Genomic DNA, 21,321 nt, shown 5'->3' on the forward strand with positions numbered 1-21,321 from the left:
CAGTCCTTTTCTTCTTTAACGGGTTTCAGGTGACGTATCGTTTCCAGATAACCTCATGGTCCAACAAGCGGTCGAGGATATCATCTCTGGCAATATTGGCAGCAATCTAGTCAGCAGAAGGTCCCACTGGCAATCACATCAATACGGCAATTCTTCTCTGCTGCAGGCCAGGATGTCGTTCTATCAGGCCTATGCCGAGCATTTGGCCTCCTATGGCTTCATCTTAGTACAATACAATGGGCCTGCATTGTGCATAGTGCCAGACAAGTATGAGGTGCGGCGCACTTGGGGTTTTTAAAAATGTTATTATTACATTTTAGAGACCTTTTGGGAGCCACCTGAGGCTCATTGGTCTAAAATGCCAGATGTCCTGTCTATGTATACTTACGGCAAGCTGTCTGACAGATGGATTTCTTCGATGGCATCCTGAGCTGGCTTGCCTCTGAGAACCAATCCAAAGATTCGAAGCTGCACAGCCTCTTGGACTTTGATCGCATCGCAGTTGCAGGCCACAGCCGCGGCGCCAAGCTCGCATGTCTGCATTTTGCCAGTGAGTCTCACTCTATTCAATTCACTCTTGCCCTGACGCATTGCAGTTTCTGACGCCAAAGATCAGCAATTTCATGTGTCTTTGATTATTCTTTGGCGTGCAGTGGCGCACCTTGCCGCTCGAGCAGCGTGAAATTTGAAGTAAATGACTGTGTGTTCAGCGCAGATCGCGCTCAGGTGAAAGCAGCATACCTGATTGACCCTGTAGACAACACCACCTTCACACCTGAGAGTGCCGAATATCCGAGTGCTGTCAGAGCTCTGCGCCAATCTGGCAAGCCAGTGGGCATCACAGGCGCAGGCATTGTCGGGAAGTGTAATCCCAATGGAAGCAACTATGAGGTGACAGACCCTGAAGTACTGGTAAAGAAATTTACTTTTGTACGTATATAACAAGTTGGCGTCTGGTGCTGGATGCATCATAGGTGTCATCTGTCTGTGGTTCCACAGGAGTTCAATGGAGCGGCACCCGCAAAGTCTTGGCTCACCTTGGTGGCCCAGTCAAGCCACACGGAGTTCCTCAACGCCGGCTTCATCTTGAACAGGGCTTTTGCGCTCCTTTGCGGCAACAGAGGCAGCAACTCATTCCAGGTGAGAACGAGGCCGCACTGCACAGCCAAAAAGGACCTTTGTTGTGCATAACGGCATCAAATTTGTGCTAGCTTAGTATCAGTAGGAGGCCTGAATGATGGCAGGAGACATTGCGGCTGACGGCGCCTCCAATGCTGGCGTGGATGGATTCACAGCTCAGGGGCGACAACCCCGCTGCAAAAGAGCGCTTGATGTCATTTTACAGGTTCATGGATGCTGAAGAAGCTGCAGGCACTGTCAGGTTCAATATCAAACCAGGTGGGACACTGACACTCTGTTGTGCTCACACTGTGCAACATGTTTCACTATCCAGCATTGAGCGACAGGTCACATCCTTTCTTTCTGAAACTGTCCATCTTCTGTATGGGAAAAAGAATCAAGTGCATGCGATTGCAGGTGCAACTCGGGGCACAGAAGAGCATTCTGATGTTGCAAGTCATCTCATCGGCTCTCTCTCATCAGAGACAAGCCTCACAAGTGCATTGTGAAGTTGCCCGTCACGAGGCAACCTCAATTCCAGACAGAATTCAAATGGGATAAGGAAGTTTAAAAATGGGGAACTGGAACTTTTGTTACCACTTTCATTGACAGAATGGGCACCAAAAATAGAGAGGTGGCTGGGATTCCTGTAGAGACCTGGAAGTGCGTGTAAATTCTGCACAATTTTGGTAGGAAGAAAACAAGCTGATTCAATCAAAAGCTAAGTTGGTGTCCGTACGGGACGGTTTTGTTGAAGACGTCTGCAGAATAGTCACAGGATGCATGGAAAATGCTTGCATCCGTTGTCCCTTAGAAACTTTCGGAATTTTGAGCGACTCGACAAAGCATTATCTTGAGTGTTGACCATGCATTGATCAAGAGGCCCTGCCAAATGTCAATCGTATGCCCTTACAAGTTGTTGAGTCAAATACAAGTTTTGGACAGTCCTAGCAGGTAGGATTCTGTTAAAAATCCATAGGCAAACACCGCCTGCCGCATATGTAATGTGCAGGACATGTGTCCCCCTTTTGGTGGGGCCAGCAGCTTGATTACAGCATTCTTTTCTAGCATAGCTCTCTAATCCCGGGACAGGGAATCCTTTGGAGTCTCGAATCTTGTGGGCGTGCCCAAATTGTTCAGCATGCAGGATCCTGTGATGAGGGCCGTGATCAAAGTGATTGCCAGGATGACAGCTTCCAACAGCTTGACCTGCGCAGAATAATGATGCAAATGTGAGAATACACGGGTGGGAACACAATTGGTTGAGCTCGTCAACAATTTGGACATATGTACAGTGCAAGCCGGTGAGTAGAGACAAGAACAGCAAACAAGCGTGTAATTAACAATTTGCCCCAGTCCTACCTGTGTCTCGCACTTCGCATCGCAAGTGTAAGTCTTCGCAGGTGCTCTGTGCAACTGCCGCTGGGAAAGGAGATGGCGAGCAGGTGATGACGCCTGCAACGGCAGACAATCAGTCTGTAAATGCGTCGTCCAATTCAGTTGGCCTATGTGCTTCCATCACCATGCATCCAACAAGCAAGTAGTATCTCATGATGCCCAATGTCTCTCGAGTTTCCAGCTCCAAGAGATACAGCATTACCTCAGGATTCCTGGCAGGATCTGAGATGTAAGCCATGACATGCCTCCTGTCACCCTTAGCGACAACAGCCTGAATCTGCTGCAGCAGATCCATCTCTTCCTGCAGGCCGGCCTCGCTAGGGCAGACCACAACCACCTGCACCATGCACCCAGCACTGAGCCAAGTCTGTCGTGACTGAAGCAGCATGACAACCTGCATGCGGGTAGGGTTGAAGGAGCTACTGCAGGATTCACCTGTGTCCCATCTGAAGCACTCGACAGCAGCGACTGCACAGCTGATGCTGACGCCTCAGAAGTGGAGTCCTCGTTCCCAGTGCATGCGCCCAGCAGATGCACCGCGGCAGGCTTGCTCTGAGATTGTAAGTGCTGGGTGATCAGCTCGCTGACAGTCCCAGGCCCCTGCACATTCAAGACCAGGTCTGTCGTTGCCTGCACTGTCCCTTCAATGCCTTCTGCAATAAACACTCATCACCGCAAGCCTTTGCAGGATTCGGGGCTTACGAGTACCAGCAAAAAAGGGAAGAAAGATGTACCTTGTGGAATACGTTGGGCAGAGACAGCGAGAAAGCAGCATTCTCCACAGCGCTCTGCAAAGGCCCGAGCGCTGCAGCAAGCGACGGCTCAGCCAGCGACTTTGAGTGTACCTGGAAGACAAGCATCGTGCATCATTGCCAGATCAGACTCTCAAGTAGAAGGCCGTACTCATGTAATTCACGCATCAGGAGTGACCAAGACCCCAAAATATGTTTGGTACAGTAAGATCCATCCATCTGCGCAATCACCTGGTTGCCAATGTACAAGAGCACCGTCTCAGGCGCTCTCAGCCTGATACTGTCTGCATTCAGTAAGTGCTGTGCAGCTGAGTGAACACCATCTTTTCTGAAGAGGCTGCTTAGCAGAGTCTCTGCCAATGACGCAGTCGATGCCGTCTGCATAGCATAGGCGAGGTGTCAGTACCGATCATGGCAAGCACCTCAAGTGCACGTTATAGGAATCGCAGCTCAACTTATACAATCAGCGTGCACAGATATCACTGTGCATGAGGATCGCAATTCGCATAATAAGATAGATGAGTTGAATCATCGTCTCAACAAATACACAAATTTGCTGCCACACAGTACGGCATGAACAAAGAAGCAACTCCCACTAGGGTTCCCTCAGATTACTCCTTGGATGTCTCTGCTAGTCGCACCTCGTATGACACTCTTGCCTTTTGTCCCTCCGATCCCGTTTCTATGTAACTCTCAGGTGACCAAACAATTGTTGGCGTCCTTTGAACGACTTCTGAAAACTCTTGTCCCTGGGTCAACCTAACACTGCACAGAACCACGCAACAGGCCAGCAACGCGTTAATTGCCCAACTCCTGGAACAATCCATACTGCTCAACCATGCAGCCCTTCACGGAGGCTGAGTATATCTTGCCCTGCGATGTTGGGCAAGACCAGACTCATGAAAGGAATTGCCTGCAGGTTGCCTGTTCTGGCATCTCAGCCTTAGGGGAACTTTTGAGGACTCCATGCGGTCGTCAATCCCAAATGCAGCATCTTGGACGCTGTTTACCTGGACCATTCCTGTCCCAAACAGTGTATCATCAACATTTAGGATATTCTGGAAGGATATTGCCGCAGACAGCTCCATATCGAGCGTTCTTCTGGTCTTTTGCTCAACGAGAGATGCCGCCCAGAAAGAAGAGAGCTTCTGTGGCTGAGGCTGACGATGCCGATGATGCGTATGATCCCCAAAAGAAGAACAAAGCAGGGAGTGATGATGGGGATGATCAGAAACCGAAAAAGAAGCCACGGGCCAAGAAGGAGAAGGAACCTGAAGAAGTCCATACAGCGCTCGAGGGACCTGCCTGGACAGTGGTGCCCCCATCCCTGTTGTACAGGTGCTCTACAAAACCATTTGTACGGATTTCGTTGCAACATCCAAAGCAATGCACCACAGAATTTTCATATCTCAGCGGATCAGTGGTGATCACATCGGAATCAACAACAAGAAACAGCGAAATTGATTGTCATCCCGATGCATGCCACGCAGGGAAGGTGGACCAAAATCAGGAGAGAAGATAGCTGCATTTGATCTGGTGCGGCATCCGCATGTTTGTCAGCAAGCCATGCACTCCGGTATGTTCAATAATTTGGAGCTTTAGATGACATTTATTGCCGTGGATGCGGACAGGATGGAACGCTTGTGCTCACCAAGAGCAATCAGCCCTATGTGACATCTCCAGATGACTTCAAACTCTTCAACAAGGAAGTGCCCAAAGTCCTGAATGAGTATGCCGAGAAGGGTTACAAGATCGTCGTCTTCAGGTGTGACATCTTCTTCTGATGCTCCCTTATCCACATCGTTTTGCCAAACAACGTCTTACAATTGACGATCTGCGATGCAGCAACCAGGCAGGCATCGGAAAGTCCTTGGACGGAAAAATGTCTGTGAAGTTGAGGCAGAGGGCAGAGAACATCCTTACAAAGGTGATTAAGATCCTCCCTTCCACTCTCTTGCGTGCTCAGCTTCTCTCTATCTATGATCTTCTTCAGATCATTTTTTGAACTTATTTGCTGTGCATGCAGCTGGATGTGGAAGCGACAGTGCTGTACGCAGCTGGCAAGGAGGACAGCTTCAGGAAGCCTGGAACTGGCATGTGGGAGTACTTTGTGGAGCATCTGAATGGCGGCGTGTCTCCTGGTAAAGCCGACACCCTGCATGTCCCTGTGGCCCTGCACACATGAGGATGGCAGGCATGCTGTGGTCTCGTCACATGGAAGTCAATGAAGGGTGCCTGTGATTGCAGACAAGGCGCAGAGCTTCTTTGTGGGAGATATGGCTGGCAGGTCAATTGACATACAGGAGTCAGACAGTGACAAGTGAGCTGCAGAGTTCCTTTGCTCTGTCTTGCCATCTGCCTACATTGTTACTGCTTGCAATCCCAGCTCAGCTCACGAGAACCGCTGACACGCTGCCTTTTATGCACTCAGGAAATTTGCAGAGGGCGTTGGCATTGGTTTTAAGACGCCAGAAGAGTGCTTTGGGTAGGGTTCTGCTGGTCTGTTAAGGCCGCAGATATCAATATTCCGTCTGCTTTCTCCTGTTGAGCCAGAGGGAGCTGGCAGGAATGTGAGTCTGTTTGCCATCAAGTGGGACCTGGGTGCAGGGAGGGAGCAGCTAAGAAGCAAGCAGCCCTTCCAAAGGCTGGTCAGGAGGGTGAGAACCATAATGCGGAGCTCTCGGCTGCATTCGAGCAGCTGGCTGACCACTTCACAAAGCGCGGTGCGCCCCGCGCTTTGCTCCATTAAATGCCCTCATCAAAATTGTTTGTTCACCTTGCCACCTCAGTAGGAAGAGGCAACGGATCGCTCGCCTTGCACCTGTGATGAATGGAGGTGTGTCTATCGAATCATGATGCATGTGCTTCTTGCAAAGTTGAATACACCCTCATTGATGGCTGCACCTGTTTCTAGATTGTGTCACCATATGATTGCAGGAGAAGGGTTCAAGGCGCGTGCTCTGGACAAGTCAGGGAAGATAATTGCTGCGCACTCATCTAAAGTCACCTCCAGCAAAGATCTGAAAGGCACAGCTGGAATCGGCAAGGGCAGCATGGGCTATGTATGCCTCTCCACCCTCTCGAGAAAGTCTTTCTAATGGTGTACAATCCTTCCTTGTCGTGCTCTTTGCCATTAAGATGCAATGCAGGCTTCGCCTAGCCCTCTTACCCTTGGGATAAACAACGAATGCCCATCAGTGGCTGGCACTGTGCCCAATCCGCAAGAGAGTGAAGGCAGCAAAGCTAGCTTTTATAAACTGTTCTGCTTGTCATACCTGGTGTGCACAAATGCAGATTGATGAGTTCCTAGAAACTGGCACCATCGCCGCGCTGGATGAGGCGGGCGGATTCCAGAACCCAGCAGCCAAGGGCGATGCAAAGCCCAGCGAAGAGCAGACGATGGCGTTGAAGTTCCTGTGAGGATGTCGATGTGCCATTCTGACTTGCAGCTGTCCAAGGGACTGCAAGAATACGAGAAGAACAGCATATGAAGCTCTTGGGATGGAAGTCTGAATGATGGAGCTGAGTACAGCGCAAATTTAGGAGGGTCGATGGCCTTCAATCCATGGAGAAGCAGCCAACTCAATGAACAAGAATAGAACAATAAAGATACTGAACATGTCTGCATTCCGCATGAGTGTAAAGGTTGATTTGGGAGACACAGGAGCGGGCAATACAGAGTTTGGTGAAGTTTTTATGCATGTGCAACAAAATCCAGATTGTGAGCTCGAGTGCACAATTATTGACATCATTTAAAGACAATGCCGGAACCTGCTACACTGAAATGTCTAGATTAGCTCCAGCTTCTATTACTGCAGCGTGACCCAATCTATGCTGAAATACTAGGATGTGCCACGCAAAAATGATCTCTCAGCAACTCTGTATATGGTACAAAAAATCACATGGGGTGCCCGCCGTGCCAATATGGCACGATACACTCCCAAAGAATTTGGACTTCACAACAACCCACTCTCGCAGATCACATTGCTAAAAATTGCTCTCTCCTCATCACATGGCACACTTCAGACCACAGTTCTTCAGTTTGTGGGCAGGATTTTTTGGGCTTGAGCTGCGAGCTGGGCTTCCTCGACCGAGGCTCGAGTGAGGACTCCAATGATGGACCCTCCATCATCCAGCACCATGGCCACAGACTCCCCAGCCTCATCCATCACCTGAGAGCACCACTTCAAACCTTAATGTCCGTCACATCCCTGCCAGAATCAGAGCATTTACTCAAGCTCAATGCCCTAATTGTCGACCCAAGTGAAAGCTGGGTCTTAATGCAATGTTGGCTCGATCATTCAGCGGGACAAATAAGACAGAGAGAGAGGTGATAAAGTCATTCATATCAGGGCATACGCTGTGTCAAGAGCTTCTTGACAAGGATAAGGCAGGCAAGCGCCAGGAAAATACCTGCAGGGCCTCGCTGAGGGAGGTGTCTGGTGTCAGCATGACGCACGCCTGGCGCAGCGCGCACAGCACTGTCAGATCGTCAACCTGCCGGTCCTTGGGCCGTATCGGCAGGCTGCCCACCAGCCCAATCCCCGTATCTACCTCCCTCAATTTCCCACCAGCGCCACCGCTGTTTACACCCGCACCCTGCACAGCTCTGCCATTTGTGCCGCTCAGCACCGAGGCGCCAGAGAACGACACGGAGGTGCCGCCGCCCCTGCCGAGAGAGCTGATCCTGCCAGTATGCCCGGCCTCATCCTCTGCTGCGCTCGCCTGCGGCACTGGCTTGGCTTTCACCTCCACAACACCACCCCTTTCACGAGAGTCATCCTGTGCTCTGCCCAGCTGCCGCTGCGCACTCTCCAAGACCTGCGGCACGCTGTCAGCTGGGAGAGAGGACAGCGCATCGCTGACGGCTGCCGAGACATCGTCGCTCATGGCAGTGCGGGACTGCGCTGAGGTCGACAAGGGGGAGGCCATGTCAGAGGGCCACAGGCGGAAGACTGGGGACAGGGGCTGCAGCAGGGAGGCCACAGGGAAAGAGGCGACCCAGTAGGAGATGCCCACAGACGCCAGCGTGGGAATGATGATGAAGTAGTCATGCGTTAGCTCAAACAACAGCAGCACCGCCGTCAGAGGCACCTGTTACCCGCACGCAGACCATTGTGCTCACTTTTGGAGCGATCCGTCAAGTCTAAACTGCCAAATGGTACCAAACGGATGTGAAAGAAGGGTAGTAGTTGGAGGCATAGGATTGTTGGGATTGAGAATTGGACTTAGCATCCTCACATGCAAGAAGAAATATCACATGCATGAAGATGAAAGATAGAGTGAGGGAGGGGCCAGCGCACCTGGCACAGGGCTGCGAGCATGCCAGCGACGCCGACCAGGGCATAGGCCTGGGGAGCAGTGACTGTCAGGCCCAGCGGCGTTCCCACCACTGCTGCAATGCCCCCAAAGGCCGACCCCAGGGCAGCACCTGCCCAGGTAATTTACACAATGAACACCCTCCCGGAAATCCCCAAGTGACGCTTTTGCCGGGCAGAAGCAGATTGTATGTGAACTGAGCCCTCAGAGAAGAGCTGGATGGTCAGAGGAGCTGGTAGCAGTAAGGTGTGGTGTGACTTTGCTGATCTGTGCTCACCCATGAAGATGGATGGGGCATAGACGCCCCCGACAAGGCCAGAGCGCTGGCACACAGAGGTGGTCACTATTTTGGCGGCCACGATCTGCAGCAGCAGCAGCGGCGCGTAATCGCCGCCGCGAGCCTCCAGTATCGCATTCACATTTCCAAACCCCTGGTACAGCACCTCAGGATACGCTAGCGCCACCACACCTGCCAGAGAATCACCCACGAATCAGCCACTCAGATTTCAGCCTGACATGAGAAGAACCTAACGCCGCAACAGTATCTACGTGTCTGGCTCAGCCATGCGCACCATGCACTGCCAAGATCTGGGTAAGAGGGAGTACAGACAAACTCACCTGTGGCCAAGCCGCCCAGAGCAGGCCACAGCATGTGCTGTGCCTGCTTGCCAATGACCCCCGAGGATGCATCCTCCATCCGCTTGAATGCTCTGTCGCTGACCTGCGCACAACAAGCTGAATTGAGGCAATAGTATGGACGCATGGGAAGTCCGCTGCTGCATTTTGAAGACTCTTGGATGCACCACTTTGGGGAATGGATACATGGGAATAGTGACCTGGCTGGAGGCCTTGAAGGTCGCGGATGCCAGGCCGCAGAGGGCGCCCAGGACAAGCACGAGTGGCAGCTCAAACATGCTCTGCAGCTCGTACTCCGGCACCCTGAACGCTGGCGATGCGCCCAAGCCCGCCTAAGCACATCAAACCAATCACTGTATATGCCATTTATCTTCTTTTCCCGGCTGCAACAAGGTAGCACTCACTAACACCCTCAAGCAATGGATCATAATGACCCAAGGGCAATAAAGGAACGTCTTCTTCCCCCGCCCATCCTCCCGCCTTCCTCCTCATCCCGCCAAATTGTTCTTTTAGAAAGATGCTGCAGGGAGGGGACAGACCTGGGACACCACAGCGGCCACCACGCTGGCAAGCAGGACCATAGCAACAGTGAGGGCAGATGAAAAACTGGCGCCAGAGCTGTCGGCAGACATGGCCCTGCCGGCTTCGTCCTTTACCATCCCCGGCCGCTGCAGCACTGACTCCACCGCGAAGAAGACCCCCGATATGGGCGCATTGAAGCCCGCCGCCACGCCTGCCCGCATATCAGGAGGGCTCTTCAGGATCAAATATTTCAGAACCCCAGCTGTAGATCTCCCAGCTTTCCAGAATATATAGTAGAAGTCCGTAAATCATGGCCAAATTGATTTGAGACTTTTAAAATGACCAGAGGCCCAACATTCCACTTCTCGGCACATCAGGAAATCACAATGTCCGTGCAGCGGGTGCAACCATGAAGCAATTTGACGTACATTGACAATGCAGACCAGTGAGAGATAGAAAGGTGGCTGTGCACCTGCGCCGGAGCCGGCGGCAATGAGTGGCAGAAGGAGGCGGCGCTTGGAGCGCAGGAGGGAGCCGAGCGCCTGCGCAGAAGAGCGACCAATGTCCACAGAGGGCCCCTCAGGGCCCAGAGAGGCACCGCTGCCCAGCGTTATGGCCGCTGCCAGTGCGCGCAGCACCGGCGCTGCCACCATTCTCAGCTTCACCTGTCAAAGAAGCACCATTGCAATGTTTCTCTTCTGCCCGGTTGTAGGCGCCTGTAGCCAAGTTTTCCATGGCAAGAGGAATGCACAGAAAGATGTATTGCTTGCCAGACGAAGGGTCTACATTGTTCAAGAAGAGGCACAGTTGTGCACAGGTATGGTACAAAGTTCTGATGGGCAGCGAGGTATGTAAGTGCACCTTGCCCTGCAGCTGCCATGAGGAAGGGAGTAGCCTCCTCCGCCATGAGCTGGCAAAGCCTGCAGGTGAGTCTGCATCAACAGAGGCACCAGCATGCTGTACTGATGCATCTCTGCCAGAGGTTGATGCTGCAGCTGTTTGGTCCCTCAGAACAGCTTGGCTTCCCTGCATGCAGAGCACTCCACTTCACACAACATGGCACAAGCTCTTGGCAAGACATGGTTCCAGATATTTTTGTGCAGAACTCTTGGACCACCATTTAGCAATTGGTGTACTTGCCTGAGATGGGACGGCAGCCACACTGCCATTCTGAGGCACTGCATTGCCTGCACTTCCCTGCTGCCCCTTTCCCCTTGAGGCTGTTGGGTCATCAAAATTTGTCAACGCCCGCAGGGACCCCACTACAATGCCTCCCACCACTGGTGGTGCAACCAACACGGGCACTGCAGAGGAGAAGGGAAGCTGCCTTGCCCACCGTCCCCAATGTGTGGCCTCTACCGGAGTTTCCTGCACACCATGCTCGCCCAAGGTCAGCTGGCAATCCAGGGGCCAATGACTCATCGGCACCAGAGTGCAGAACCATGAAAAGGAGGAAGGGGACATCACCTGCCATGCATAGTGTCGGATTGTGTGGATCACATTGTTGAACAAAACAACTCCACCGCCCGTTGCCAGGCCGATGGCACATGCTACAAGCAGCACTGCTGCCTCTGGCTCGTCATCAATAGTCTCCTCCCTCCCATATTTGTCCCCAGCTGCAGCATATGCCAGTGAGCCCAGAAAAGCTACATCTTTCTCCTGGCGAAGCGAGGATTTTTCCAGTACTTTCTTCACAGCCTTACCTGCAGCAATAGATAGTCTCCTGCACCGTGAGGCAGGGGCGGCATGGAACTTGGCACAAGATGTTCTACGCCTTCGCAAATTCAGAGTGGTTTTTCCCCAACCACATGCTGCTGAGCTGCTGTTCGGTACCTGTAAGGCAATGACGTATTAGTGCAGAACTTCAGTACGTCCATCACGCTGATGTGATAGTCAAATGCAGACAGTCCAAGGCATTTGATAACATCATCGTAGCTTTGTGACAACGAATTGCACGTTCTTTAGCACATCTTAAAGCTCAGCAACCTGCAACGAGCTCTTGTGACGGTGGATGTGCTGGAAGCCGGCACTTATTGATTCAATACTCATACTAGGAGCAGTATAGCTACCCACATACAGATGATCACACTGCTGGAGACAGAGGAGGACTGCTCATGGTCCCATGGTTCACCAATGTTTAGTATCAAGCAAGAAGCAGTCCAAAATCGCTACAATGTCAAATGTAAACTATGCCAGTATCTGTACCCCAACATGATCCAAGCAGCGTTTAATGTTGCTTCTGCTCTGCATGCAAAGCTTTGACGTGGAGCGGCTTAAGATCGTTGCTGAGTCATGCTCACGTGGTTTGACTTGCTGTGTGAGATCGCATGAATCCTGCAGGGACTACTGAAGTCAGATGATCAGAAGATATTGAATAGTATTGTCTTCATTTGTCACACCCAGCAGCTCTCTTCTGAACCACTTTGGTTTTGGCATGCTGATGGGATTCGCTGATGCGAATGACTCGTGAGAGACAGGAAGCTGATTTTCCACGATCAGATGGCGGAGGAGCCTGTTCTTGCAAAACGAAGAGGCAGTAGAAGCGTGGAGATTCCTCACAGCGACGACAGTCAGCCTCCTAATTTAGGTGATACTGAAGAAGAGCCAAGGCTTAAATACCAGAGACTAGGGTGTGACGTAGCTGAGTTGCTAGGCAGTAATGCAGCAACATGTCTGTGTGTCTCGGACAAGATCCTGGCGTTGGGCACTCACAATGGCACAGTGCACGTACTGGACTACATCGGCAACGAGGTGTGCAGAGAAGCTATCAATTCTCTCCCATTCTCCATTTGCCTGCCAAAATGCTTATTGTCATTTTCTGATTTTTTTTTGCATGGCGCATGACATGGGATCTGACATGTTCCTGCTCTGGACTGTACTCAAGGTGAAGCGCATCGAGGCGCACAAGGGGCCTGTCAACGAGATATGCTTTGATGAGGCGGTGGAATACATTGCCAGCTGCTCTGATGATGGCTCTGTTGTGGTGCGCATTTCCTGAAAATGTCTATGCATGATCAGAGTCTGTGAATTCTTCCTTACACTCTCTGTACCGCTGGCAATTCAACATGCTTCTGAATGCAGATCCAAGGCTTTTACACAGAGGAGATCACAACGGTCAAGTATAAACGGCCCATCAAGGTATGGATATGGCCCAAGGGCGCCATTGAGCAGTTTTTTTGTCCGCTCTTATTATAAAAACCATGATGTTGTGCTGGCAGAGCGTGGCGTTGGATCCGCGGTATGGCTCAAGGAAGACCCGGGAGTTTGTCACAGGCGGACTAGCAGGGCAGCTCTTACTGGTCTCCAAGGCAAGCACCCATGCAGCACTCTGCTAATCCCTATAATGACGTTGGCCTTCCTAGGGGATGCATCGACGCCGTCTGCCCTTGTCAATGCCACAGGGCTGGCTGGGCAACAAAGACACCATCCTGCACTCCGGCGAGGGCCCGATCCAAGAAATCAAGTGGAGCGGCACTTTGATCTCGTGGGCTAACGACCTGGGCGTGAAAGTGTATGACACCACAATCCATCAGCGCATTGCTTACATCGAGCGTCCTCGCTCGAGGTGAGCCCCTTTGATCGGACACTGCCCTTCATGTGCAACGGGGGCTGCATCTTTACGCTAAACAGAAGGCCGGAGCGTTATTTTGATTAGCAAAGCCAAGAGGCATGCTACCCTTCTTGTCCCTTGAGCAGGGAGTGCTCAACAATGTGGGTGTGGCTGCAGCTTGAAGCATGAAAAGCTGCAGTGCCACATGTTCTGGGAGGGAGAGTCCCTGCTGCACATTGGGTGGGCCGACTGCGTCAAGGTGGCACGCGTCCGCCCAGCCACTGCAGTCTCCGGCGCACAGACAGACTCGAAGCGCTCCCTCCAGATTGTCGCTTCATTCCAGATGGACTACCTCATTGCAGTGTGGTCCCTTGCTCTGCACGCTGGTTGTCTGGATCTCCTGACAGCCTTCGCTGATGTGTCCCTTTCTGTGGGGTTGACTGGGGTCCCTGGGTAACTAAAAGGATGTATTACAGGGGATTGCGCCGTTTGGAGAGGACATCTGCTTGCTAGCCTGCGCATTGGCCAAGCAAGGCGACGGCGCAGAGCAAGTGGAGGCAGGCACAACAGGGGACATGACTGCAGTAGTCCCAGCAGAGGCTCCCAGACCAGAGGTGTTTCTCGCATTGTATACTGCACTTTGCCCTGCTCTACTTCACCATACCTGTAATGAGTTCTTCCACCTGGATACAGGATATTCTCCTGAGGGCCGCCACAAGCTCGCTGCTCAGGCCAGGCCTTTCTTTTACATCCCTGCTGTGCATGCTGTAAGTGGTGCCCATCCTTGGGATTTATGCAGGGCAAAAGCGCAATACAAATGGGTCCTAAGCTCGGGGTGTGTTTGTGGCTGCGTGCAGCTAAAGATAGTGACGTGGCAGAACGAGGAGGTGGCATCGGACGCGCTGTCCGTCCACGGCTATGAGCACTATGAGGCGACCGACTACGCGCTGGCTGCCTGGTACCCGAGGCGGCCGCGCGCGCACGGCGCCCCCGAGGACGCAGCCGGCACCAGCGGGCGATCCACGGACTTCACCAAGTGGTGGGCCGACGGGGACGAGCCCCTCTACTACATCATCTCCTCCAAGGTGCCCAGCCTGTCCTGGATGAGGCTGCTGTCCCCTGCGCTTGTCTTCTTGAATGCTCTCTAGATGCATGCCAATCAACGTTGCATTTGTCCACGTGCAATCTCTGTTTCCGAGGAGCGGATGCCGTGTGTGAGCATGGTGAGGAACCCCTCAGGCTATGTTTTGCAGATGTTATAAAGCAGTGTTCTGCGGCATGCGCTTGTTGACTTGCTGCTCTCATATTTGCAATGATGGCCTAGGATGTGGTGGTGGGGCGGCCGAGGGATGGGGACGACAGGGTGGCCTGGCTGCTAGACCACAAGCACTTTGACAAGGCGCTCGCTGTGCTTGAGACGGACCGAGGGCTCAAGGCATCCACCCATGAGCAGGTGGGGCCCATCCTGTGCAATGCATATATCGCAGATTTGCCGGCTGGTGCCTGACAAGTTCTAACGAACCTGGATATCTCCAGATGACGATGACGAGCAACGACTTCTACTGCCATGCAGGTGACGCAGCGTTATCTGGAGTATCTGGTCTCGCAGCGGCGCTTTGACGAGGCCGCCCAAGTCTGTGCCAGGCTTCTCAAGGTACCAGCACATTGACCCGCTCTGCCTGTCCGTGTCTGTTCAACTGGCAGCGTTTGCTTGTACCTCAAGATTCTGCTCGTCTCATTCTTATCCATGTGTACTCTGAGCGGTTGATGTTGCTTGCAGGACAATGCAGCGGGGTGGGAGCGGTGGGTGTACGTTTTTGCGCAGCTACGGCAGCTGCCGGCGCTGGCGCCGTACATCCCCACAAAGGAGCCGCGGCTGCGGCAGACGGCGTACGAGATGGTGCTGCACTCCTTCCTGCTGGCCCCTGCGGACCACCCGCGGCTTCTGGATGCTCTGCTCAAGTGGCCCCCCGACCTCTACTCCATCCCCTCCCTCACCCAGTCCGTCATCAACAGGTCAGGCCCGCACTCACCTGCTCCCTCAAACCCCTGGACTGTTTGGACAGTTGCTCCAACTCATCTTCCCTCTCTTCCTCATACTCCTGGACTGTTCAAAACGATTATGCCTGGACTAGGGGAGCCATGGAACTGCATGTACGCCGAATTCGAGAGGAAGCACCGTTGAATTTGGATTTTGGGATGCAGCCCTCTCAGTCTTCCACATTGGTGCATTAGAAAAGATTCGATCAGTGTGCGCAATCAGGTTCCTAGAAGCCCTTGCAAAGAGCGAATTCTCTGCATTGGTGGATGGGAGTAAAGTCTTGACATGGAGTGCAGGGCACGGGGCCCAGGCGGCGACAGCAAGGCGCTGCTGCAGTCGGCGGCGCACCTGTACCAGCTGCAGGGCCGCTTTGACCTGGCGCTCGCCATCCTGCTGCGCCTGCAACAGCCGGACGTCTTCTCCTTTGTCACCGACCACAGCCTGCTCCCCCTTCTCAAGCCCTCCCACGTGGCTGCCCTCGTGCGCATCGATGAGGTGCCTTCCCCTTGCTGACATGCAGTTCGTTTTTGTTCTCTTTTATGCACTGTGCTGCTGCATCAAGTTGCATTGATCAATCAGTTTGCTGCTGGTCTCTTTTCTGTAACGTGCTGGAGCTGCAATGTTATGAAAGTTTGATTTTGGTCTCTTTCGTGTAACGTGCTGGAGGTGCAACAATCAGGGTCAGCATGATTGGAGGTGCTGTGACCTGGGTCTGCACGCTGCTCACGGGAACAGTTTCAAATTTTGAGGATGTGTGCATGGCAGGTGCGCGCGATACGGCTGCTGGTGGATCACCACGAGGAAGTCACGGCCGCTACCATAGTCCCAGCCCTGCAGGTATACAATCAAATCAGAAGGATGCTACAAACCCAATGCACTTACAGGCATCACGATGTGGGGCTGCTTTGGATTGCATCATGCCTCGCTTGAACTATTTGATACCGGTTGTTTTGACAGTGGACGCAAGTGGCATGTCCATATCTAGGTCCGAGGATGAGGTGTGGCCTACAGGCAGCGGAGGAAGAGGCAAAGAGGACGGGGGATGAGAAGGAGGCGGAGCTGTGGCGCAAGCGCATTTATTACTACCTCGACTGGCTCTTCCAGAAGGACTCCAACGCCGGCGCAGACTTTGCAGGCCTGCAGGTGCTGGGCCTTCTGATTATCCCCTCGCTGCAATTGTACCTGATGCGCCAGGCCCAAACATGTCCATTATCTTCAATGGGGCGCCTGCTCGCTCCTCATGCTGAGACTAAACTCTTCAAAACATTTCTGGATGTCTCACTGGCTACACGCTTGACTATTAGGGGCTGCCGATCAATTATTTGCGCTGTGGGTCAAGACACTGGAAGGCCCACGTGGAATATACCACAGTCTCTGTCACCCCAGTGCACCTATCGCTGTACCCCTCAAGCCTCAGTGCAACACCGTCGCTGTCATCCCCATTGCGCTCACTGCTGGATACATCAGAATTCCAAGGCATGCACTCACACCCCAGGGGTGTGCGCGCAGGTGGAGCTGTACGCTGACTACGATGCCGGGCGGCTGATGGCATTCCTGGTGAGCAGCCAGGCGTACGCGCTGGAGGCGGCCGCGGAGCTGTGCGAGGCACGCGGACTGGTGCGCGAGCAGGTCTTTGTGCTTGGCCGCATGGGCAACTCGCGCCAGGCCCTCCACCTCATCATCCGCCGCCTCGCCGACATACCCCAGGCAAAACACCCGTCTGCACCCCACCCCAGGGGACTTTAAATCAAATTTCCTCTGAATCAATCGATTCAGGTGAAATTAGGGAATTTAGAGGTCCCTGCCCGCCCCTGCCTTTGATTTTATGGAAACTACGGCACCGATTGACCTCTATGTAGGGCAACTTTCACAGAATATGTATAGTGAGGGACCGATTATACAGACCGGGGCCCAGGCGTGTTCCCTCCCCTTGGACTGTCACTCTTGAGCCTTGCACATGCTCTACGAAGAACATTGCAGCCATGAAAGTGGGTGGCAGAATGGAGGAGACTCAAACTAAGAGGGATCTTGCCCGCTGGTTGTGCTTTTGTCGTGTAGCAAAGGAGATGCAGTGGCCACAACACAAATTGGCAGGGGAGAAGAGAGTCTGCTTAAGGGGAACGTCGCACGCTGCCTGTGCTGAGGGACAGGCTGTGGTGTGTGTGCAGGCGATTGAGTTTGTGCAGATGCAGCGCGACGACGAGCTGTGGGAGCTGCTCATCAGCCTCGCCATCGGCAGCGCCGACCTGACAGGTGGACAACTCCCAGCTTCGATCATTAAAATGTAGAATGTCAAAGCTAAATGGTCTCTCTTGCTTATCACTGCCCTCATCACAATTGGTTGGCACCTTGTGCGGCATTGATGCCTGTGTCTAAGAAACAAAGGTCTTGGGCAGTAGGACCCCCTCGTCAGCAGCCAGAGTTCATCATGACCTATCTGAGGCATGCCAGCTTCACAGGCAATTTGAGTGGATCATTTCCCAGCTGAAGTATGCCACGCTCACAAGTTTTAAGTGTGGTGCGCAGGTGCTCTGCTGGACCACATAGGCGGCTACGTGGATCCGCTGCGGCTGGTGCAGAAGATTCCGGCGGGGCTGGAGATTCCGCGGCTGCGCGACCGCCTGGTGCACATCATCGCCGACTTCCGCACGCAGACGTCCCTGCGTGAGGGCTGCAACGCCATCCTCCACCACGACTGCCTCCACCTCGCCCAGGTGCTCCTTCTTCCCTTTTTTCCGTCCTCCCTTTTGCAGCGTGGTGCTGCAAAAGGGTCAATCTGCTGCTGCATTTGTCGCTGGTATGTGGCAAACAGTTGCAGGCGCAGCTCGTGCAGTAGTGGACTGCCTTGCATGTGATGCTTGATAGTGGTGCACATGGCTGTCTCCAGACTGTGGGCTGTCACTGAACAGAGACTAGCTTGAAACTCATTTCCAAGCTTGCATCGTGCATGCCATGCAACACATGTAGGGGCCATCCTGAGACTGAGGCATCAAAATTTGCTTGTGTGGCTTGTGCAGCGGCTGTATCTGGAGGTGCGGCACGCGGTGAGGCAGCTGTGCGTGAGGGAAGGGGATGGCGGCGCCGGTGCGGGCGCCTGGTACGCAGTGGAAAGGGGGGGACTGAAGAGGAAGCCCGTGGACGCTTCCAGCCTCCCTGGGCCTTGGGGCGGCCAGAAGCTGCACGTGCAGACCAAGCAGGCAAACGGCGAGGGCCAGGGTTCGGATCAATTGCCAAAGGTGTGCCGCCTTTCCTCTACCCGAAGTCAATATCTGGTGTTGTTGAAAGTGCAACAGGAGAGGTCACATGCTTCTCATGATGGGGACACAGAAAGCAATCAGTGAAGAGAGAAAGCAATACATGAAGGCATTGCTAAGATCAGAATATGATAAAGGGCTGCCTTGCAGTTCAGACATAATTCATCAAGCAAAGCAATGATTGGTTGATTCAGAGTGAAATTGTGGAGATATTGACATTGTCGGTGCAGGTGTGGGTGGGGCTGGCTGGGCAGGCGCCGGTGCAAGCGGCGGCCGAGATGGCGCGCAAGCCACAGGGGCGGCGGGCGTCTGGCCGCAGGAAGACGGGCGAAGACGCTGCCCCGCCGCTAGCCAGCCTCATTCTGGGGCGCCTTACTGCTCAGCATGCATGACGTCCATGCAGTCCGAGCCCGCTGACATGTCATCGATGTTTGTCGAAATATCTTGCAGCATTAAATTGTAGAGCAACTGATGCAGGCTGCTTACAGAGAAGCATCATGCGAACATTGAGGAGCTGAAAGGGAAGAGTTGTTTTTGCAAAAGGGGGAAGCTAGGGGAAGCTGGCCTGCCAGGCTGGCAGGTCAATGTAAAGACATCCCTGATAATCCTCTGTGTCAACTCGGATCTGTCCTCTACAGTAGGAGGTTGGTGAAGAAATTGGTAAGGAAAGGTTCTCTCTGATTGTTGGCAGCGCTCTGCTGAGGGTTGATTTGTTCGTTGGTGCCATGGAGTCGAGGGGTGGACAAGCGACTACGTCATACTCATCTACATCACTCCCTCTCCCTCATCAAATACTTCCCCATCATGTTTCTTCATCAAGACGATGGAGATTCCGTGTCGAGAGGTCGCAAAGGAAGGGTCCAAGCAGAGGTCTTGTCTGTCAAATGTCTCAAAGTGGCAGAGATGGCAGAGAAGCCGTGCAGGTGCTGATGGATCTAGCAAGATTGGGCAATTTAGAAGGTCTTCTCGATCTCGTCCCTGACTCTGTGGTTGAAAAAGCTCTAGAACGAAAGCAGCAGATGAGGTATGGCACTCCCATCTGCATATTCCTTGGAATAGACAATGTAGCTGATACATTCATCTGATTTGTAGTAGCTCATAGCAGCCATGCCATTTTTGCCTTTGCAGCCATTATGCTAAGATGGACAAAGCTGACACTATCAATTTTGTGGAGATATCCCTCATGTCGGCACAGCTGGACTTCTTTGTTGGTGCTTATGCCTTGAGAGCCCTTGTCTTCTCGAGGCCAGCAGAGTGTCAGGTATTATGAAGACATGCACATTTCCCCTGTCTCTACACAGCCTTTAGTGCTGCACCTCTCAGTGCACAGAGCTGACAACACAGATGATGTCTGCCATTTGCAGCTGCTCTCATCCATGGAATTGGCACCTGGAGAGTTCATTCAGCGCTGCCATGTGACAACCACCACTGGAGAGCAGATGATCCTGGCCTTCAGGCTGTGCCTTGAAGAGCGGTATCAGCCCAGCTACAGGGGATTCACAACAGGCAAGCCTCGGGTCCTTCCGAGCCTTTCAAGTCCACCATCCCCCACATTTGCAGGCCAGCAATTCTCAAGATACGATGTTCATTACCGCATGAAAGAGCAGTCACCGACAAGCACGTTGACTGTGACGTTTGATGCAGGCAAGTGTTGGGTCTTGCGCAGCATCAAGGGAGAGTCAGCTGGTGAGGAGGGCCAGTGCCCCACAGAGCCCGATGTAAGATGGGGCCCTGAGTCTGTCGTCTGTGGGCAGCTGGATGCGCTCAGGTATCCTCATAACCCCCTCCCCTGTTAATATCAATACTCATGCCATGCCTGATTATGTATGTCATGTCCATCGCCAGGTGTGTACAGAACGCAAATTAGAAGGTGCAGTAGGAAGGGAAAAGATGTGTGAGCAGGGATGGGGACGTGGAAAGGGCGCTGCGATTTGTGTCCCTGCCAAATGAGGAAGCCACTGGCCTCGGTCTTGACTCTTCGCTTGTGCGGCGCATCCCGGCATATGCCCCACTGCTGTACCATCATGGCTACAGTGTGGCGGCCACAGCTCAGGTGTCTGCAGACAAGGCAGTCATTTTTGTAGGTGAGTTCTTTCTGTTGGGATTGTGAGTGAATCCCAAATTGCGCGTTTGAAATCAATATCTGGGCGACACTGCGCAGTGTCGCTGGTTAAGCCCAAGTCTGATAAGGTCATGACAGGTGTTGTGCTGCATGCATATGCAAGGTGTCCAGGGTCAGAGGAAATTGGAAGGCGGGCCTCAAGACCAGTACACACTCCCATACATGTGGTTTCTCAGTATGAAGGGAAACACATGGACGATCGATAGTGTGCAGCATGTAGCTGGTCCCTGACCAGGTGCATGCATCAACCGCGGTCGGCCGAAGACAGGCTGTTACAAACATTCATCCGTTCCCAAACAGTATCAGAGCTAGTGCACCGGACGACAGATCTGGTTAAATTTGAGTGTGGCACATCATCAAAATTGCCTTCTATGGGGTTGGTTTGAGAATCAGCCTTGAAAGAGCACACAATGCAACACCAACGCAAAACATGCACGAAAATGCCTTGTTGCCCTAGCCCTGTGTGATCCCGTCAGGGGACAGCAGCAGAATGTTTGAGAAAGGGACGAGAGCACCAGAGATATCTATAAGCGTCTTCCAACTGTAAATGCCTGCATGCCACTCGGCATACATACTCTGAACCAGTGCAAGGTCAGCGCTACTTTGGG

At 52.9% G+C, this 21,321-nt stretch overlaps 6 protein-coding genes across 6 annotated transcripts; 4 read left to right on the forward strand and 2 right to left on the reverse strand.

Annotated features, from left to right (window-relative positions):
• Window positions 1-405: 405 nt before the first annotated feature.
• COCSUDRAFT_62023 (hypothetical protein) lies at window positions 406-1,792 on the forward strand (the record flags this gene model as incomplete). The annotated part of the gene is made up of 5 exons (XM_005649079.1): window positions 406-535; window positions 716-891; window positions 1,000-1,140; window positions 1,245-1,398; window positions 1,773-1,792. The coding sequence occupies 5 exons, from the start codon at window positions 406-408 to the stop codon at window positions 1,790-1,792; spliced, it is 621 nt and encodes a 206-aa protein (XP_005649136.1).
• Window positions 1,793-2,012: 220 nt separating this feature from the next.
• Window positions 2,013-4,141, reverse strand: COCSUDRAFT_65435 (hypothetical protein). The gene is made up of 7 exons (XM_005649080.1): window positions 3,911-4,141; window positions 3,501-3,647; window positions 3,252-3,362; window positions 2,953-3,117; window positions 2,720-2,854; window positions 2,482-2,574; window positions 2,013-2,328 (listed from the first exon to the last, which is right to left on the reverse strand). Exons 1-7 carry the CDS (start codon window positions 4,094-4,096, stop codon window positions 2,197-2,199), a joined length of 969 nt encoding a protein of 322 aa, XP_005649137.1. The 5' UTR covers window positions 4,097-4,141; the 3' UTR covers window positions 2,013-2,196.
• A 251-nt stretch (window positions 4,142-4,392) lies between these two features.
• COCSUDRAFT_40950 (PNK3P-domain-containing protein) lies at window positions 4,393-6,689 on the forward strand (the record flags this gene model as incomplete). Its single annotated transcript, XM_005649081.1, has 9 exons — window positions 4,393-4,607; window positions 4,760-4,805; window positions 4,901-5,034; window positions 5,115-5,196; window positions 5,296-5,410; window positions 5,517-5,589; window positions 5,877-5,992; window positions 6,207-6,331; window positions 6,564-6,689. The coding sequence occupies 9 exons, from the start codon at window positions 4,393-4,395 to the stop codon at window positions 6,687-6,689; spliced, it is 1,032 nt and encodes a 343-aa protein (XP_005649138.1).
• A 617-nt stretch (window positions 6,690-7,306) lies between these two features.
• COCSUDRAFT_40951 (Clc chloride channel) lies at window positions 7,307-10,653 on the reverse strand (the record flags this gene model as incomplete). Its single annotated transcript, XM_005649082.1, has 10 exons — window positions 7,307-7,441; window positions 7,683-8,018; window positions 8,091-8,363; window positions 8,573-8,700; window positions 8,866-9,057; window positions 9,207-9,309; window positions 9,425-9,556; window positions 9,764-9,957; window positions 10,219-10,389; window positions 10,608-10,653. 10 exons carry the CDS (start codon window positions 10,651-10,653, stop codon window positions 7,307-7,309), a joined length of 1,710 nt encoding a protein of 569 aa, XP_005649139.1.
• Window positions 10,654-12,245: 1,592 nt separating this feature from the next.
• On the forward strand, window positions 12,246-18,192 carry COCSUDRAFT_14238 (ARM repeat-containing protein; the record flags this gene model as incomplete). The annotated part of the gene is made up of 18 exons (XM_005649083.1): window positions 12,246-12,497; window positions 12,631-12,729; window positions 12,828-12,884; window positions 12,965-13,045; window positions 13,148-13,311; window positions 13,474-13,657; window positions 13,773-13,910; window positions 14,154-14,381; window positions 14,621-14,749; window positions 14,870-14,950; window positions 15,077-15,312; window positions 15,634-15,832; window positions 16,103-16,174; window positions 16,388-16,480; window positions 16,847-17,055; window position 17,442; window positions 17,515-17,590; window positions 17,864-18,192. The coding sequence occupies 18 exons, from the start codon at window positions 12,246-12,248 to the stop codon at window positions 18,190-18,192; spliced, it is 2,628 nt and encodes an 875-aa protein (XP_005649140.1).
• A 1,775-nt stretch (window positions 18,193-19,967) lies between these two features.
• Window positions 19,968-21,260, forward strand: COCSUDRAFT_62029 (hypothetical protein; the record flags this gene model as incomplete). The annotated part of the gene is made up of 4 exons (XM_005649084.1): window positions 19,968-20,065; window positions 20,258-20,359; window positions 20,494-20,675; window positions 21,190-21,260. The coding sequence occupies 4 exons, from the start codon at window positions 19,968-19,970 to the stop codon at window positions 21,258-21,260; spliced, it is 453 nt and encodes a 150-aa protein (XP_005649141.1).
• Between the last annotated feature and the right edge of the window lie 61 nt (window positions 21,261-21,321).

This window comes from Coccomyxa subellipsoidea (assembly GCF_000258705.1).
Source record: "Coccomyxa subellipsoidea C-169, whole genome shotgun sequence".
Taxonomy (NCBI): Eukaryota; Viridiplantae; Chlorophyta; class Trebouxiophyceae; family Coccomyxaceae; genus Coccomyxa; species Coccomyxa subellipsoidea.

Excerpts from the sequence above, each read along its gene's own strand:
- COCSUDRAFT_65435 (XM_005649080.1), bottom strand. The coding sequence starts at position 4,096 with ATGGATTGTTCCAGGAGTTGGGCAATTAACGCGTTGCTGGCCTGTTGC. Across the intron at positions 2,855-2,952 it reads GTGCTTCAGATGGGACACAG|GTGGTTGTGGTCTGCCCTAG; the intron begins GTGAATCCTGCA and ends TGCATGGTGCAG. Across the intron at positions 2,575-2,719 it reads ATCCTGCCAGGAATCCTGAG|GCGTCATCACCTGCTCGCCA; the intron begins GTAATGCTGTAT and ends CTGCCGTTGCAG.